This window comes from Echinops telfairi, unplaced genomic scaffold (assembly GCF_000313985.2).
Source record: "Echinops telfairi isolate 266 unplaced genomic scaffold, ASM31398v2 ScPeMD7_7412;HRSCAF=8450, whole genome shotgun sequence".
In the NCBI taxonomy this organism is placed as follows: domain Eukaryota; kingdom Metazoa; phylum Chordata; class Mammalia; order Afrosoricida; family Tenrecidae; genus Echinops; species Echinops telfairi.
Genome location: NW_022111312.1, coordinates 2,330,007 through 2,349,113, shown reverse-complemented (window position 1 = coordinate 2,349,113; position 19,107 = coordinate 2,330,007). Strand labels below are relative to the sequence as shown.

The window sequence follows — 19,107 nt, the reverse complement described above, 5'->3', positions numbered from 1 at the left end:
TTCTCAGCCCACGTCATCTGTTGCGCCAGATCCAAGCATACAGTCTTGCTTTCAGGTGTTGTTTAGCCCGAAGCTGGCCATCCTGGAAAGTAGGGAGAGAGATGGAAAGCTATTAAATTTAGATTTCTCTAACTCAGCACTCGACTTCAAACAAGGCCATTGCTCGCTGTCATTTTAAAAGCGAAGATAGTAGATGCCATTAAGAAATGGTGGTTTTGCTCAGTGAGTGTGCTCTTGCCTTTCCCGACATCGGTGAGTTTACGGGAGGCTGGCTTCTTTGGGATGGCTTCACACAGCCTTGTGGGAGGCCAGAGCAGGACAAGAGTTGCTGCAGCAATGGTAAGTACCATAGATATACTCGCTACCACAGGGGCGCAGTCACTGTTTGAATGCTCTCGCACCTCCCAGTCCTTCCACATGCATTTTCACACATAAGATTTTCAGAGCAGGGTATCCTGCTCTGAGGGGCGTGCTTGGCATGTGCCCAGCAGGCCACAGCCTCCTTTCCTCTGTGTACGCTTTCCAGCCCCAAGAAATCGACCGTTCTAGAAATGACTTCTCTTTGCATAGTCCCCTCAAATGGTGCCTGGCTCGCCAGCCACTTCCCCAGCAGAGTACACGCCTAGCTTTTCTCTCTGCTCTCTTGGTCCTGACCAAGAGCCTTATTAACGTCTGTCTGTCACCTCTAAGGAGTCATTCAACACTCACCTTTCAGATTTTGCCCTTTTTCCCTTCCCATCTGGCTCCCATTGTGTGTGTGTGCATGCGCTCCTGTGCGCTTCGTGCTTGCGTGCGTGCGTGCGTGTGTTTATTGGCTACCATTCCCTGAGGCCATTAACTGCCACCCTACAGAACTCAGTTAGGAGTCCTCCATCATCCCCTGTCCTCATCTGCAGCCCTCCTAGTGTGCATAGCTGCACTCTGACCACCTGCGCAGTGCAGGGGGTCATCTTCCCTCCTAGCGCTTCCCTAATGTTGCCACTCCGTTTGCTTTCTCACCCCTGCTCCGGCTTCCTGTGATACTGCATATTAAATGTTTTATTAACCACTTTCTCCTTTGACTAGCATTTCCCTGTGATATGAAATAAATGTATTTTTCGCAATTTGTTTGGTGTCTCTGTGTTCTATATCTACGGTTTTGTGTGTGTGTGTGTGTGTGTGTATGTGTGTGTGTGTTTTATTGCCTTTCTTCCGTTCAGGAGATTGTTCAGTAAGATGATTAAGCTTTGGAGTCCGACGGCACCAAATGTTGAGTGAGGGCTTTTTGGTGATGAAAGTAAAATGGAAGCGAATTTATGATTTCCTTTGATGGTCCTCCATTTGCTGGAATGCCTGTTTCATGAAAGCCAGGCGTCTGTCTGTAATATCTCGAGCACAGAGCAGACACTAGGTGAATGATCTGGAGTGCCGTTTAGGACAGCAGTCAAGAGTGTAGGCCGTGGTCTAGTGGATGCCATGGTGTTGTGTTCTAGAATCTGGGGGCGATGATACTGCGGGTCAGTACTGCTCCGGTTAGCTGCCATGGTTCTTACTCGCTGGCCTCCACTCTGTTGTCCCCTGCCCACTGGTGACCACTCTCAGGAGTGTGTGCTTGGTGTTTATTCTCTGTTTCTTCCTCCTTCCATCTTCCTTCCAGGTGAAAAGCGGGGAGGAATATAACAAAAGAAAAATGTGTTCCTGGACTCAGTCAATACTAGTATTTCAAGAGACTTAATATGGGTCTCAGGTCCATTACCTACTAACTGTAACTTTAGGTCAGATTCTGAAGCAGTTCTGGGCCTCAAATTCCTTGTCAGCAAAATGGGAAGAGAGTAGTTCCTATCTTTATAGGAGCTGTAACTCACTGCCAAAGAATCGGTCCAGACTCATAGTGACCCTATGAGACAGGGGAGAGCTGCCCCTGTGGGTGTCTGAGACTTTATGGAAGTCAAAAGCCTCGTATTTGTCCTTTGGATTTGCTGGTGGTTTTGAACTGCCAACTTTGGAGATTGCAGCCCAACACGTAACCCCTGCGCCACTCGGGCTCCTTCTGTATAGAGAGACTAGTCTTACTATAACGATATTAGGACAGGGCCTGGAGGGTAGTATCAGCCAGTATCTGGTGTACTTGTAACTGCAAATGTAATATAGCCAGCTGAGAGGCATTGGGAAAGAAGGAAGAGGGGGACTTTAACTCTCAAATCACTTTGTATTTGGATGTCTTTCTTCTACTTCTTGTTTGTATTGTCTGTAATTTTTAAAAACTGAAACTTAACCTGAACTATGGAATCTTTTCTCTGGGCCTTGTGTGTTTCACCCAACACTGTGCTACGCCCGTTTTAAGGTGTTGCTGGGAGGTCTTTGGGGCTGTAATATTGACTCGCAGCATCAAACCCCTCCTGGTAAGTGAAGACGCAGAGAGCGAGGCTTCCTCCTTGCCCTGCCCTGCCCTGCCTGTCAGTGTAAAGGACAGTGTCTGCCCCTAGAGAGCAGGGAAGCCATCTGTGTCAGGGTGAGGCTGATGAGAGTCAAAGTGTGGGGAGACAGGAGGGGAGTTCCTGTTTGAACTAAGCAAGCCCTTGGTGGCCCGTTTGTGTCTGCAGGCTGATGGCTGGGTCACTGATAGCACATAGTGTGCGCACCAGCCTGTGCTACATCTGGTCTGCAAAGGTCCACTCCTTTGAGGGCTGAAAAGACAGTAGCGCAGAAACCTGCCTGGCCACGCCCGGTTTTTATTCGTGGAACATTCTGGTCCTCCACGTGCCATGCTGTAGCTTCTTTGTCTAGCTGTGTCAAGGAGCCCTTGTGTTCCAGGGAACTGGCACATGCCCTGGAGAGCAGTACGATAGCAGAGAACCAGAACTTGTTGAGATACTGAAGGCACACATCCTGTACCCTTAAAAGCAACAAGCCCATCTGTGTGTCAGAGAGGAACGAGGCTGCTGTGGGAGGCAGTTTCTAGAAGACCCGTCCTAATTGGAGATGTTGACTCTCTGCTCTTTTAACAGTGGACATAGGCTAATAAGCACCAGCTTTGGCTAAGACCTTGGAACTAGGGGGCAGCTGAGGCGCTCTCGTGTCCTCCTGTGTTAATGCTTGTCCCTTGTGTCCCTGGCATTTTTCACTTTCAGCTAAGCAATCATTTGTTTGAAGAACTGGCCATGGACGTGTACGACGAGGTTGACAGGCGAGAGACCGATGCAGGTGACTTAACCCGTGGCTTTATCTCGTAAACTCCTGCTGCCAGCGGGTGGCAATGACAAGCCACCAGATTTCAGTGTTCTCCTTGCCCGGTATCCCCCGTACCATTAACTGTGTGTCGACCTTCACCTCTGTGGGGGGTGACTTCTGAGCATACTCCCCCCCAAGTCTGTCCAGCATAGCGTGAGCGGCGTCTTTCGGAGCAGAGCAGCAGTGGCACACCAGTGGTGACAAGATTCTGTCTCTGACTCTTTCCCTGGCTAGTCTGGCTCGCCACTCAAAACCACAGCACCCTCGTCACCGAGACCACCGTGGTGCCCTTCCTTCCGGTCAATCCCGAGTACTCGTCCACACGAAACCAGGCAAGTGGCTGTGCTCAAAAAGTATCTCCGAGTCGTATTGTGGGGAATGAGTGGCGGTGTGAGGTTTTATTTCCTTAGGGCTGGTAGCCTAAGTCTTTTGATTAATAAAATGTTAGTATGATATGTATCGATCACACACAGGTCACAAATTGGCAAGACAATATCTGTAAATAATTGACTTAGAAAAAGAACACAAAATTCACCGAAGAAATAAAGACGGCTCACCAATGTTTAGCCTCCTTAGTAATCCAAGAAAGCAACCTAAAGACATTAGTGAATCATTGCCCCGTGAAATTAGTAAAATGTCCCTGAAAAGGAGACTCCCATGCTGCCAAGGAGGTGGTAAAGAATTTAAATCCTGCAAGCAAGAGCAATGTATTCTTGCATGTCCGAAGCCTCAGAATGAGGCGCAGGCAGGCCTCATTGTGTTGTGCCGCCCCATATTTGTTGTCCTTCGTAGATAACTGCGTTTTCCCAGGTTACAGATCTGTGGTCACCCTGTGTCCAGTAAGGCTGTCGGCACCCTCTGTTCTCACTCTGGGACTCCGGGTCACCTCTAGGTCCTTCTCAGAAGATTTCTCTCTTTTTTTGGTAATGCTTTTGCTCACTAGCCTACAGTGTCAGGTAAACATAACTTGTTATAGTCACTGGGAAATCAAATCATTCGCACAGTGGCAGCGCAGGACTGGCCTCTCAGTCTCTCCAGGGTCCGGCTGTCCATTCCACCATTGGAGAGTGAGTTCTAGTCAGGTGACACAAACATTCACAGTGTCATCACAGCAGTGTGTGTAGGAACAGAGCATTCGAACCACCAAGACGGCCAGACCTGGTATGCACTGCATAAATTGGGCATTTTCATTGGATGAAGGACTCTGCAGGACAATGTATAAACATTGCTTCTCTGGCAATTCTGAGATTTCCTTCTCCATTATTATTATTATTTTAATTACTGAGTGAGTCTCCTTGAAAGTGGAGTAGCTGTTAGACAACATTACATTGAGCCTGGTTTTGGTTGGCAAAACCAAAGGAATTGTTAGAAAGTGCTCGTAATGAATGGCTTTGAGGTGTCAGTGTGGGGAATGTGACCGTTCGTGCTTGAGTCCCGTTGAAGCATGCTGGGAGGCCGTGGCAGTTTACAAGCAGCCCGGCCAGTTTTGTGTAAATACATCATGCACGAAGGGGCTTCTGAATGCTGGTGGCAAAATTTTATCATCTTTCCATGTTTCCACAAACTTTTTGAAGCCCCCTATATCTCTGTCTCCCACCCTGAGAACCCTTCCCATTGTTTTCTCCCCTTCAGGGCAGACAGAAACTAGCGAGGTTTAATGCCCACGAGTTTGCCACGCTGGTTATTGACATCCTCAGCGACGCCAAGCGGAGACAGCAGGGCAGCCCTCTCTCTAGTTCAAAAGGTAACACTTTCCAGTCTGTATGTGTGTTTGCTCTTTGGCTTTCTAAACCTAACCCCAAGTGTTACATTTAAAGTTACACATTTATTAATTAAAGCAGTTAGTAGCATAACAGTTTATTCAGAGTCCCGAAAGTTTGGTAATGTGGTATGACCAAAAATGTCCCTGTGTGAGCCCTGTCGCTAGATTCTGTGGGCTTAGCTCCAACTCCGAGCGAGCCTGTGAACAGGACCAGGAAACACTGCCTGGTCCCGCCCAGTCCTCTCAGGTGTTGCTATGTTTGAGCCTGTTGTTGTAGCCATTGTGCCAGGCCAGCTTACAAAAATTATACAGAACCATTTACATTTGCCAACTACAATTCATGCTGACTTTTATCCATTTAATAAGACAAATACATATTTATATGTGAATTTGAATATATATATGTTTTTTAGAAGAAAATTCATTTTCTTCTAAACTTTCTACTCTAGAAATTCTCTGTGGTCTACCTACGAATACATGTCAATTTGACACGAATGTAAATTGAGTATTAATCCCAGTAAATAGGTTTGATTCACGGAAGATTTACTTCAGTAATAAATATAAGCGTAATCTAAAAGTTCTTAGAAAGTAAACATCAAAAAAATAAAAAAATTTAAAAAAAGTAAACATCAAATGTACAGACAAACAGTGCAGTGGAGATTGTCATACTGATTGACCCAATATCTCAAATGTTGTATAATGTGAGATGTTATGCATTTTACATAAACAAAGTTTCACATAATTTCATTTATGTTAATAGTGTATCATTGTGCTGTTTTTAAATAAAATAAAAAAATTTTAAAGAAAATGTACGGTTTTCTTGTGCATTTTCACATGTCTGTTTGACACATGTCCATAGAGACAGGTATAAAAGAAATATTGGTAAATCTAGTGGTAAATAAGAAACATGTCCCATAGACATGTCCCATTCCCATTAATTTAGTTCCTACTTTCAGTTTTGTTAGCTACAGGAAGTCCTGTCTGACTTGCTGATACTAACTCAAAAAAAGCTTCAGTACTATTAAGTCAACTCCAGCTCATGGTGGTGACCCTATAGTACAGGGTAGAGGTGCCCCTGTGGGCTTCTGAGACTGACTCTCTCCAGGAGTAGAAAGCCTTGCCTTTCTCCTGAGGAGTGGCTGGTGCTTTTGTACTGCGGGACCGTGAGGTTAACTACAGAACCACTGTCCCACCGAAGCACATCTGTCTGAATTCCTGACCAATACTAACTAGCCCTGAATCATTATGCAAATGTGTCCTCTTGTTCAAATGATTCAGTAAACTCCTACTTGAGACCCTAGGTTTACACAGGCACTTTGTCTCCAGGGTACAAATGAAATCTGTCCTCAGTGTGTATTTAAGCAGAATTTCTAAGTCAGTGGAAACACGGGGATCTTAATTCGTGTTACTTAAGTGCTTCAAGCCTTTTCAATGATTTGAGAGTTACATGTGCAGCAAGTGAAGGAACTTGATGTCTAACCTTAGGAGGACCCTCCAAACTGTTCCCACAGCAAACACAGCATTTGATGCTCCCACCTGCAGTGCAGGGAGCCCTGGTTTCGCTCCATCCTCCCCAACACTCATCCTTTTTGCAGGTAGCCACCTTAGTGGGTGTGAAATAGTCTCTCATTGTGGTTACTTGGGTTTTCCAAATGATTTTGTTGTTAAGACTAAAAGCAGCAAAAGGAATACTAATTTAACAGTCCACATACCCGTTCATTGACGCTGGCGGCATTTTTCCAGTTGATGCGGTGGCTTGCACATTGGGCTGCTGACCACAGGGTCTGCAATTCGAAGCCACTAGCTGCGCCACAGGAGAAAGATGAGGCTGTAATGAGTAGTCCCAGCCTTGGAAACCCACTGGGGCAGTTCCTCTGCCTTGTTCTATGGAGCTGCTCGGAGTTGCAGCTGACTCCATGGCACAGAGAAGTGCCGCTTTTCTGAGTCTTTGTTCTTCCTTCCTGTCAATGTAAGCACACTGCCCCTAGGGCTCCTGTGAGGCTTTGTCAACTTAACCCCGTCTAGACAGTTCTTAAAGGAGCATGATACTTAGGACAAACATTTATTCCTCATTAACCAAAACGGTTCTTTCTTTTTATTTTAAATACTTTTATTGGGGGCTCTTACATCTCTGATCCCAATCCATACATTCATCCAGTGAGTCCACCACATTTGCACATTTGCCACCATCATTTTCAAAGCATTCTTTTCCCACTTGAGCCCATGGTATCAGCTCCCCATTTTGTCACCCTCCCTTCTCCGACCATTATTTCATTTTAAGAAAACTTCAGGGGATATTTTTAGTTTAAGGTTTCAAGATGATCTTGGGGCGTAGCCCCCCCTGCCCACACACACACCAAAGTTTTGGTCGTTTTGCCTGCACACCTTTCTGCGAGAAACTCTTAGGTGGGCAGAGTCTCCGGCCTTTTCTCACCAATTCCCCACCATGTCTGTGACAGCCTCTTCTCCCTGGTTTCAGTAGGATTTGAACATTCCAGATCTCTTGTTTTTCATTGTCATTCTTGCCAAAACATCCCAGTTAGTCTGTCCACCAGTGGACACCGCCACTCAGATGAGCCATCAGACTATGCATTCAGTCCACTGGGAAGCATGCTCCCCCTCGGGCTAGTCTTCCCTTGTGTTTCTGGAGAGAACCCTTTGGCCCGAGGTGCTCTTCTCGCTCTGGCATTTTAGGTTGGCATTCAGGGGAAGCCTAGGGGGACCAGAGTGTGTTGGCCATGGGTATAGCCCCACTTAGGATGTCTTCCCAGCATACAGCAGCTGCAGGCAGCAGTCTCAGCACCGGCCACAAAAATATGCACACAGACCTGACCGGACGCCCAGGGGTGCCTGTCCTGTTAGTTTCAAGCAGGTAGAATGCTGACGAGAGAGCAGCCTCTAGTACGGCGCCTTTGCAGCACCTTGCAGTGGCCTTATAGCTGGCAGTGTCCAGGGTTGGGGACACTGTAGATGGTCCCCCACGGAGGTGTGGCCTATTGATCCCAGGGCAGAAGCTTAGGATCCTGTCTCTTTGGACAGGTTGGCGGCTGAGGTGGGTAGGGCACTTGGCCCATTTTCTAGGGCCACTATCTCAGATCACCATACCCAGTGGCTCCCTGGCCGTGGGGCGGGCAGGGGAGGGGGGTTGGTGTGTTAGTTGTTGGCTCTTTGATTCTTTCCCATTGGCAGTCCCCAGCCACACTCCTCAGCTCCACGAATCCGTCTGAAAGCTGAGCGCCGCTTCTTTACTATGTCCTTTGAAGTATTTGTGGGGGAACATCAGTCACCCTGGCAGTCTTTTCTCCCTGCCATCTTCCCAGAAATGACTTGTGATTTTCACATTTCCGAATCTGCCATTTTCTTTTAGTGCTTTGAGTGCCTGAACCCCACGTGGGTCAGAAGGTTGTATTTTTTAATTTCCCACACACCCCCTCCCTGAAAAGCCTGACCTTGTCTATTTTTGCCCGTAGACAATGTGGAGCTCATCCTGAAAGCAATCAGTAGCCAGCACAGTGTTGAGAGCCAAGACAATGACCAGCCAGACTATGATAGTGTGGCATCCGATGAAGATACGGATTTGGAAACCACAGCCAGCAAGGCCACCCGGCAGAAGGTAGGGTCCCACCTTGCACACAGGATGGGCGAGTGTTTTCTTTAAGCGATTTCTCCTACAAATGTTGCCTTAGGTGAAAGTTAGTTGAGGGCTAGTCCTAGAATAGGTTATCTGTCAAAGCTGGGCTGGCTAGCTTGGGGCAACCCAAAGAGGAAGTGGGGGCGAGTCCTTTCCGAAATAGGGCTCCCTCATCCCCGAGGCTCTCGCTGAATCACAGCAGGCATACTTGGATATGGCATGTGAGTAGTGACTGGTGTGTGTTCCCCACTCAGCTACTTACGGGGTGACTTCCCTGGACAGCTCTCTGTTCTAGATGAGTGCTAGTCACTTTCCTGTGCGGATGTCAGCCCCTAACAGGGGAGCTCAAGGCAGTCTGATGTACAAAGTGACAGGGGTCTTGAGAAGCTGGGCAAAAGTTGGGGGAGGACTGTGGAGTCCCTGGGGAGGGCTTGTTAAGTGGGCTGGCATTGGCAGGGTAGGGCAGCCTAGGTAGAGAGGTTGGCAAAGCTATAGGGTCTAGGGGGAAATCTGTTGATATGGAGGAACAGCCTAGGAAGAGTGGCAGTCAACACGCAGCCTAGGCTAGGACCACTGTGTGGGGAATGTTGGCTCAGGCACGTGGGCTGGATGCAGGTAGCTTCAAGCCGAGCTGGAAGGTGGAGCTCTAGAGGTGGCCTCTGGAAGGCCTGTGCAGGTGGGTCAGAGTCAAGGCCAGGAGCTGGGAGGATCCTCTTGAAGAGGCCCAAACAAGAGCAGACACTGCCACCTTTACCTGGGTGAGCAGGGCCTGGCTGGGTGGGAGGCAGCTCCCTGGTCGAACACTCCCCCACCCCACCCCCCACTGCTGAGTTCCCAGGGCCTCACCAGGACCCACGTTTAGTAGGGACTCAGCAAACATTGAAAAAGGGGTGACGGATAAGGGAACAGGAAGGTCTTGGCAGTCACTGGGATGTTTGAAATATAGTTTCTAGCTCACTTGACTGTGAGCAGGGAACCCAGAAAGAAAGGCTGTCGTCCCAGGCAGAACCCCACCCCACTGGCCAGACTTCCCCGAAACAGCCCTCTGCACCCAGAGTGAGCTAGAGTTGGCTGGTGGGCCCCACGTGGTGAACCCTATCCTCCAGCGGCTCTGACTCACTGCTGCTCCTCTCTGCCCTGCTCCCTCTGCCTGGACTAATGTCCTCATGTCCTTCCAGCCATTGCTCACAGCTCACCTGTTCAAAGACTCACCCCACTGGCTCAGTAAAGTGCAGGCCTGCAGCCCCGCCCCTGGAGACTTCAGCTCCCTAGCTGTCACACACAGCTCTCTGCCTTCTCTCTTCTCCAGCACTGGCCACCTCTATCACTTTCTGTTTTTCTGCATTTCCTTTTGCGGCTGTTTCCCTCTGCCGAATTGTAAATTCGTGGAAGTAGGAATCTGTGTCTGTTCGTTCTCTCACCTCTCCTGAGCACCTAGCCTGCTGTCTGCTACACTCCCGAGACTCCGTAAAACCTGAAAACAGAAAGAGCAAGAGAGGAAGGCAAGCAAGATGAGACAGGTCACGCTGAGCCACGCTGCCTGTCCAGTCAGGAACTAGGAACCTTGAATCTTTTAAAAGCGTGTCCATGGCCCTTGTCTGTGGGCAGCCTCGGAGCAGCAGGAAGGATTTGGCAGTGGAGCTGGCATGATCAGAATTGGAAATGCTCTTAGCTGTTAGTCTTTCCTGTTGTCAACTCAGATTGTGAACATTTTCCCCAATTTATTTTTAGAGCCTAGACTCAGATTTATCAGATGGACCTGTCACTATACAAGACTTTATGGAGGTCAAAAACGCTCTAGTGGCTTCTGAGGCCAAAATACAACAGCTAATGAAGGTGAATAACAACTTGAGTGACGAGCTGAGAATTATGCAGAAAAAGGTAACATGTTCATGAATCGCCAGGGCGCCTGGCTCTTTGCTCCCCTAGTCTAAGGAAGGCCCCCAGGCACCATGCTGTGGCCAGAGGCAGGATCAACACTGTGTTTGCATAACGCTGTTCTGATTCCTTTGATATGAAACACACCGTTAGTGGGAAAAGGAATTAAAAGACCTTGGAATTTCCCACACTCTTGAAAGCCCTCAGAGTCGGTTTCCCCCGTTGGAGACAGGTGACTCCTTAGGAAGTATTGGCATCAGACTGTCACCCTTGCACCGTCGGGTGCTTTCGGGGAGCCGGTGCCACGGCATGCACCTAAATTCTCTCTGTTGCCAGTTCTGAAGAACAGCCAGGCTGTGAAGACAGAGGGACAATACGCATGTGGGTCTTGACAGCCATACAGACACTCCCCCCACCCAATGCATAGAGGGACAGCCCCGGTCCCCATCACCACTGCTCTTTGTCACCAGGCCTTACCTGTTCGCTGGGGCGACCTCAGAACCCCAGAGTAGGCTCTGCCACACCGTCGCTTCTCAAATGCATGGAAATAGCTCAACTGTCTTCATGAGAGCTGAGTGCTAATAAGGAACGGTCCCGCTGGCTCAGCATTTTCTCATGCAGTACCTTTTGAGAGAGTCAGAAGCACCCGCCTCTATTAAAGCCTAGAAGGAGTGTGTCTTACAGTATCAGGGGTAGAATGCCCTCAGGAAGGAGACTGTAAGTGTAACTCGGGACTGGAATGCTGCACAAAGGAAGTGGGGTGTTTTTAAAGTATGCCTCGGACTTTATAGTGTCACTCCCATTACTTACTTAATTCCCCTCCACAGTTCCCTGGGATGGAGACAAAATGGGGTGTATCCCTGTGCATTGGCGCCATGACCCGAAAGTGACGGGTTCAGATCCTTTCCAGGACTGCAGGCCAGTGCCTTGAACTCGTGGTGGGTCCCCTTTCAGAGAGGCTTCCAGAGGAGACCAGAGATAGGCCGTCCTTCTGGCTAGGGGAGGACACCGCTGGCTTCTCCGAGCGGCCCATGGTCCGGGGTGGTGTGGGTGTTGAGTCCTTGACTGATTTTTAGAGACCTTTGTGGGTAAAGGGCTCCCAGGAGGGGGAAAGAGTCAGCAAGGCTCTCGACAAGCCTGTACCGCGCAGCTGGCAGTTAACTAGGACAGGGCTCTGCATAGGCTCCACAGCCGTCTGAGAGTCAGTCTTCCATGTGCCAGGCCTCGTCCCGGGCTGGCCTGAGCCCTTGGCTCAGCGGGCTGGCAAGCTTGCAGCAGTCTACCTTTCATCAAAATGCAAGGTGCCCTCAGCCCTGACGGACAGGATTTGCAGTCTCACTGCCTCTCCCGAAATATCTTTTGTTGCATGGATCACAACTTGTCCACCGATTGGATGAATAATCTTGGCAAAACTTTTTTGGACACATGCTGACTTTGCCATTGTTAGTCAGTCTGCTAGATTTTGTATCATATGATGCTCCTTCTCGTGTCTGCAGAAGTCACCAGAAATTAGCATGTAGCTCTGAGCGCAAACCCCTGTAGCCTCCTTGAAGAATCGCTGAAGGAAACGGCCTGCCTGTGCTCGGGATCACCTCTTCCACTCTGAGAAGCGCTTTTGGTTTTTTATATCTGAGCCAGTGGATGATTTGTACCTTCTCGGTCGCGCTTGTGCTCTTTCCAAAGAGAAAAGGGAGCCTGGTCATTATTGAGACAGGAGCATCGCTCACCTTGGCCCACAGGCATCTTTCTCGATACAGAGAACGAGAATGTTCACAGACTGAAGCCTGGGGCTTGGTGTTCATCAAGATATGGCCAAGCCCACTCCAAGCTAGATGGGTAGGAGGCCTGAAAACCTTTGGGCTAGTTTCTAATCTCAAGGCCCCATTAAAAGCACGTCACAAGTGTTTATATGGACAGACAAGCGTGTGTCCAGACACACTGGTCATTGGGGTGGGCAGTGTGTCACTGATGCTTCTGACTTTGGACATCGGCCATTCCTTGATAAATCGTTTTGACGGGCACTCTGCCTGTGTGGATCCTGGAATGTAGGAATGTTCAGTGGCTGCTGGTCCTCCCTTTGCAGCTGTTGGGTCTTTGAAGGAAGTAGCAGGTGTTAAGTTAGGCCCTGAAAGCCTTTGGATGTGGAAGCCACCTGGCATCCCATGGTGGCTCGTCTCGGAGAAAACAGACGGAGAAGAAGCCAGAAGTGGCCCTTTCACAGAGATTTCTGAGCAGTTCATGTATAGTACATAGTTTGTTCATTCCACAAAGACATCATGGTGTCATTTCAAAGTTAGGACAAGGTTTGGGTGGGGTTTTGTGGTCTTGCTTTTTAATATTTGAATTCTTTCTTAAAAAATAATAAAAAAGCGTGATTTGTGTCTGATCTTTCACATTTAACAGTTGCTTGAAAAGGATGCTAATTAATGAAGAGGAGCAGCTTGTCTTGGTGTGTTTGTCACAGATTTGGTGCTTTCTAAGTAAAAAACTAAAAGTAACTCCTCACACTGCATGGGGTGGCTCTGGAGGAAGTTCTGGTCGCCTGGCGCAGATACAGTGGCTTGCGGACTGAACCTCAGCACTCACTGGTGGAGAACTTGGTCAGTCATTGCCACCTCGGTCAGAGAGTAGACAGCTGAGCTCACACCAGCCCCAGGTCACGAGTGGCCACAGACGACTACGATGGCAGCCAAGCGGGAAGGACACCGTGCAGAATGGACTCAGAGTACTGTGTTGAACATGGCAAACGCAGAGTTACATGGCTCCCTGCTGACTCCTGAGGATGGACAGGGTGTCGGGGCTTCCCAGGGACAGCCTCTAACTGATGGGGTGGTGCCAGGCAGCGTAGGATGCTTGATGCCAACACACCGTGCTTGTGTGTCTGTGTGGCAAAGCCGAAGGAGAGAAAGGCTCCAGATTGCAGCCCCCGCTAAAAGACGTTTGCTCACCAGAGGGAAACAAGCGCATGGCGTGGAGCCCTCAGACGAAGATCCAACAGTAGCCCCTGTGGGCTGACCATTTTCCTCAGGACTCATGTTCCCGTAGCACGGGAGCCTGGAGCTGGCGCCTGCGCTTGACAATAGACAACACACCAGAGTGCTCAGTTGTCTGGGCAGTGGAGTGCACTGTGTGAGAAACACGTGCGGGTCATCGTTCTCCTTTGGAAAGCCACTAGCGCACTTCATCCTCCACACGCTGCACCGCACTCTCTCTTGCTTTGCAAAGCCACTCTGGCCACTTGGTGCTGCTTCCATGGTGTCGGCCGTCGTTGGGGCTTCTGTGATTTCTCAGGGCTCACTGGAGAACCGCATGTGACACCTAGGTCATGCTCTCATGGTCTCCAGCTCGTGCTAGAAAGCAGCCTTAGCAGAGTCATCTCGCCCACAAGCTCCCCCCAGCCCCACAAACCCAATTTTGATAAGGGTTCATTAGCCTTTGGGCTCTAGTTTCTGAACCAAGTTCAAGGCGGTCCCTCTGTAGCTCGCTGCAGTGGTGAGGAGAGTCTGTTGTGTGTCACGCACTCCCGGAGGAGGCCCTCTTGTTTGTGGCAGCCTTTCCCTGTGCCCCCAGCTAGCTATAACCGTTGTTACTGTGAAGGCCGATTTACGTTTCGTTGTGTTTGCTTTTTCTGCCTGCTGTAGAAAAAACAGAGTCCCACTGCCAAACGTTTCTTTCAGCTTCAAACACTCCAGAGTGAAAATTCGACCCTCAGGAAACAGGCCACAACCACCCTCTATCAGGCGCACACTGGCTCTGAGTACCCAGATCCTTCCAGCCACTCTTCCTTAAAGAGAAGGCCGTCCGCCCGAGGCAGTCGGCCGATGTCCATGTACGAAACGGGATCAGGGCAGAAGCCATATCTCCCCCTGGGAGAGGCGAGCCACCCAGAGGAGAGCAGGACTCGGCTCCAGCCCTTCCCCACGCACGTAAGTAACACCATTGGTGCTTCTGCTGTGCACGCTCTGCCCACTGTGTCCTCCCACCCTCCAAACCCACTGAGCTCACTGCTGCACCTGGCCAAGCTGGGCTTTGAGAATTGTCGCAGTGTTTGCTGTATTGATATGTGTGCGGTGTTCCCCAAAGTGCGCAGGGCCCTGATGGGAAGTTTTCCCACAGAGTTAGGGATTGCTGGTTCTTGTTCAACCCTTCATTCCCCTTTATCTTTTTGCCCCCATTGTCATAATATAATCCCCAACCAGCCAGTAGTGGTTATAACATTAAAAAGCAAAAAACGTCCTCCCCACTCCAAAGAGCAAGCACTAGGAAACTTAGTAGCAGAAGGAAGTGCCCCTTTTGGACTTGAGCCCTTAGAATCCGATGGGTCTTTGCAGCCTCTGTCCATGTGGTCCACGTGCCTGCTTCGTTAGCTTCTGCGTCCTCCTCCCGTTCAGGGAGAAAATGCTGCTGGCTCCCTTCAGAAAAATGACATGTAAACACCTTACCCCAGGTTCACAGTTGAGCTGTATGCTGAAGAGTGTATTCTGAACAGGGACGCTAGCCCGTTCATTTACCTTATGCATTGTGTTGTGAGGTTTTCAAATATTGTCAGATTTTTAAATATTATATTTCTTTTGGATGAGCTTATTATAGAAAATAACCTGTGCTGAAACAAAAAAAGTTGCAGACGTTTTAACCTCTCATTTGCTATTTTGTTTTTGTGTCCCTCCCCCATCCCCCCAGAGTCATTATTGTTTTTTGATGCCTGAATGTTAACGATTCTTCAGCCAACCTTTATAGGGTTGTTGGAAATAATTGTCAGGGTGAATGCAGATTGCAGAGTGTGTTCTATTAAAGTCAGCCTGTTCTCCCTAGTCTGACTTTGTCCGTGTGAGCGTGACGAAGGTACACTGTTTGTTATATGAGAGCCGCGAGTCCAGTTGTTTGGGTGTAACGTTCGATGACAGGTCATTAATACAGGTTGTGCGATGAGAAGAGCACTGGCCTGACTTAGGCAGCTTATTTTTGCAGACCTGAAAACAAACTGTAGGAAAAGCCACCTTCGTTAGTGTCCGGAGTGCCTGTTTAGTAATTCCACACACACACATAAAATTCAGAGTATCAGGATACCATTACTATCGCACAAGTTGTTCATGCTAAAGAAGAGATTGATGGCATGCCAACTTCTACCATTCCTGTAGTTTCTCGTTCCGCTTCCTGACTGGACAGTGAGTAAACTGTCTTCCCGCTTCTGCATCCAGCAACATGTAGTGCTCGGTGGCTATCGGCCCAGCGCTTCTCGGGAGAAAGTCCCAGTGGTCTGCTTCCCTGAAGGTCACAGTCTGGGAACCGCTCGGGGCGGTTCTTCTCTGTCCGGTCAGGCTGCTGTCAGAGGGGAAAGGCACCCTGGTGGCACAGTGGTGAAGTACTTGGCTGCTAGCCACTGCCACAAAAATGCCCCCCTGGGAAGCCTGCAGGGCCAGTCCTTCTGAGTTGGAATCGACTGAGCAGCAATGGGGGAATGTGTATGAGTAGAAAATGGACTTGATGGTGCCCACAAACAACGTACATTTTTAAATGGTTGGCAGGTGACACGCAGATATTCCAGTCGGGATGGAACTGCCCCTGGACTGAGGCTGGCGGCGCTGAGCCTCTGTCTGTCTGTCTGTCTGTTTGCCCGAGTGTGTTTTCTTTCCCCTTCTAGATCGGGAGGAGTGCACTTGTGACCTCCTCTTCGTCTCTGCCTTCCTTCCCCTCCACACTCTCCTGGTCACGGGACGAGAGCACCCGAAGGGTTAAGTACATTCTGAATTGATAGCTCTCTGGAGGGGGCAGTGCTTTGTGCTTCTGTCCTGGGTCCCTCTGCTAACCATCCTCTGTTCTGCATGAGAGGCCCCTGCCCTCCTGGTTCCTCGCACACTCGCCGGCCGCCGAGATGCCGTCACTTCCTCTAATCCACACAGCTCACTTAGCTGTCCCCAGCACGCTCTGTTGATTCCAAGCATACTGTCTCTTTAAACAATTGGAAAATTAGCTGGCTGCCTGCTAAAACGCTGTAATTAGGGAGTCCATCCCATTGGTCCAGACCGGCATCGATCCAAACCAGTGTCTTTGGCCTAGCGAAAGCAGTCAAATACCATGCTTTTTTGGTTTGTTTGCTTTTTTGCCTCTGGCCTTTTTTTAGTCAGCACTGTGCTTGACAGAGCAGGCTGTTCCAGTCCCTGCATCTTCTACACCAGCACGCCAGCGTGCGGCCCTGCAGTGGCCTTTAGACGTGAGCACCTATGGGTGTGAAGCTGCCCACACAGGTCAGTTGGTCAAACCCAGCCTGCTGGTGGTCATTTCCAGCCTCTGGAATGGTCAGTGATGCCTTGGAGCCCTTTCCAAGTAGCCGGGCAACAAGTATTTGTTTAGCACTTTTCTCTGTGCCCAGCTGAGTGAGCCCTGGTGGCGTAGTAGGTTAAGCTTTGGGCTGCTAATCAATAAGACCAACAGTTTGAAACCATCAGCCACATCTCCAGAGAAAAGTGAGGCTCTCTACTCCCATAAAGAGTGATAGTCTCTGAAACCCACAGAGGCAGTTCTACCCTGCCCAGCAGGATGGCTGTGAGTCAGCTTTGACTTGCCCTGCCAGGTTCATTAACAGTTCAAGCCCGCCCAGCAGCTCCACACTCTAAAGGTGACAGGCAGAGACCCCATGGAGAACCAGCCGCAACATAGGGAGGCGGGGAGGCCCAGGAGTCGGAATCGACTTGAGGGCAGCATGTTTGGGATTTTTTCCCCCTATCCGCAGCTTTTTGGTAGGTCAGTCAGTTGACTTACACGATATGGTCCTTGTACTATGAATAAACAGCTGGACAGCAAGTCTCCATGAGAGCCACCTGGGAAAGCCACAGAGTGAGCCCAGGCAGCGGCTGGCACCGCCTTTGATGGCAGGAGAGCATCCTTGAGGTTTGAGGTGGGAAGCTGGCTGTGGACAAGGGGACACCTTCATCACAATGCAGCCGCTCCTCGCCTCTTGTACCAGTGGACTGATGGAGACGCGTCCTTCTCCCCTGTTGCTGCCACATGGCTCGTCAGAGTCCTTTTGTTGCCCTTCTCTAGGAAATAGTGTGTAGAGGGCCAGCTTGAGATACAACACCTGGAAGTCTCTTGAGTTCTGAAATTCATCTGTCACGTTTCCATTATGTTCCAGTTCGGCCCAGAGGTAGACAGCAGCAATGCAGTACCCAACGGGAGACTTGGTTAGTAAGCATCAAGAAGCCTCTTGGGGGTCATCATTGATACTGGTTTTTGTTTACTAATGTCTGGTAGTCTTGAAAAGCATTGCCCAGACTGCGTACTGAGACCCGGTGCCTTTTAGTTGGCTCTTGGCCGCCGGGCCCAGAGCATCTGTGATCAGAGAAGGTAGAGAGGCTAGTCAGTCAGCTGCACCAGCACCAGCTACGAGGTCACGTTTCTATTAACAGCTTTGGAAGAGCAGCACTCTGCATGCTTACAGTAATTTCCACAACACGAACGCCGGCTAACCTGACCTCCTGTACGTCAGCTTTGGCGGGGTGGAGGGGTGGGGGAGCAGCGATGAAGGACTGCTGTGTAAGTAAGGCTCCTGGGTGGCTGCCCCTCTGCTCCTGTGTTCTGCTCCTGAGTAACAGTTTCCTCGCGCTTCTCTGAGAGGCAGACGAGCCACTCACTACTCTTCACTTTTCCCAAGTGCTGGCGTGGACGGGGTCCCTTTCATCATTGTGGGGTGATGCACTCGTGTTTGTGATAACCTGTCAGTTTGCCACCCAGGAAAGCAAGAAGACCCTTCCCTGAAATGAAGAGCATTCTGGGTTTGATTCTGTAGTCCACATTTCCCATTGGAGCCGCTCGGGACGCATTTTCCAGTGTAATCATCTACACGCACATTTTTACAGTGCGTGCGTGTGTGCGTGCGTGCGTGCGTGGTGAGTCAGGTACCCTGTGAGAGGTCAGAGGGTGTCTTTGTTCCAGAAGTCCTGGGTTGCACTGTCCCTTGCACCGGACACAGTGCTGCCCCTGCTGGCCCTCCTACGTCTGGGAGCACCCCTCGTAAAGCCAGACCAAGACACAGCAGCAAGCAAAGCAGAACCGCTGGCTGGCAAAGGGACCCAGAACACGTGTGACTCGAAGCCAGCATTCTTCGCAATTTGCCAGTTCAATTACAGTGTGCGTCAGCGGAGCCGCAAACGGGTGCCATCTCTGAGAGGCCAGGGCTGTAGAGAGGGTTCTGGGGGAATGTGGAAGGCCCCCCGCAGACAGCGAAAAGGGGGAGAGCAAGAGAGGTTACAGGGCAGACAGCAAGAGGTGGCCTTTTCTATCTTGCAGTGCCCGCTGTTCCTGTGCCCCTGGGGGCTGTCAGAGGCCCAGGCAGCTGTGTCTCGGGAGTTCGTCTGATATCGGAGCGGTCATAGACTGCTGAATAGACGTATCCATGGCCGGCCAGCCTTGTGGGTGGTGCTACGACATCCTCACATTGAAACCTGCCATATTCATTGGCAGCTACTTCCTTAGCCGCGTGGCCTTGCAACAACTTTAAAATCCCCAGGTCTTACGTTTTGATGAACTTGGATTACATTCAAGGCATGGAGCTGGAAATGGCTCCTCTTCTGTTCTGCAAGCTCATCGGTCAGCCTCCATAGACCTTGGTTCTGGCAAAAGCAGGGCT

General features: G+C 49.9%; 1 protein-coding gene across 1 annotated transcript in view; it reads left to right on the top strand.

Annotated features, from left to right (window-relative positions):
• The window catches only part of GIT2 (GIT ArfGAP 2), a 49,677-nt gene that overhangs the window by 22,299 nt on the left and 8,271 nt on the right, over window positions 1-19,107 (top strand). The window contains exons 9-16 of the mRNA XM_045296689.1: window positions 2,324-2,381; window positions 3,036-3,183; window positions 3,445-3,542; window positions 4,843-4,954; window positions 8,443-8,585; window positions 10,335-10,484; window positions 14,159-14,407; window positions 16,123-16,212. Coding sequence (XP_045152624.1) covers window positions 2,324-2,381; window positions 3,036-3,183; window positions 3,445-3,542; window positions 4,843-4,954; window positions 8,443-8,585; window positions 10,335-10,484; window positions 14,159-14,407; window positions 16,123-16,212 — 1,048 coding nt within the window. The remainder of the gene's footprint in view (window positions 1-2,323; window positions 2,382-3,035; window positions 3,184-3,444; window positions 3,543-4,842; window positions 4,955-8,442; window positions 8,586-10,334; window positions 10,485-14,158; window positions 14,408-16,122; window positions 16,213-19,107) is intronic.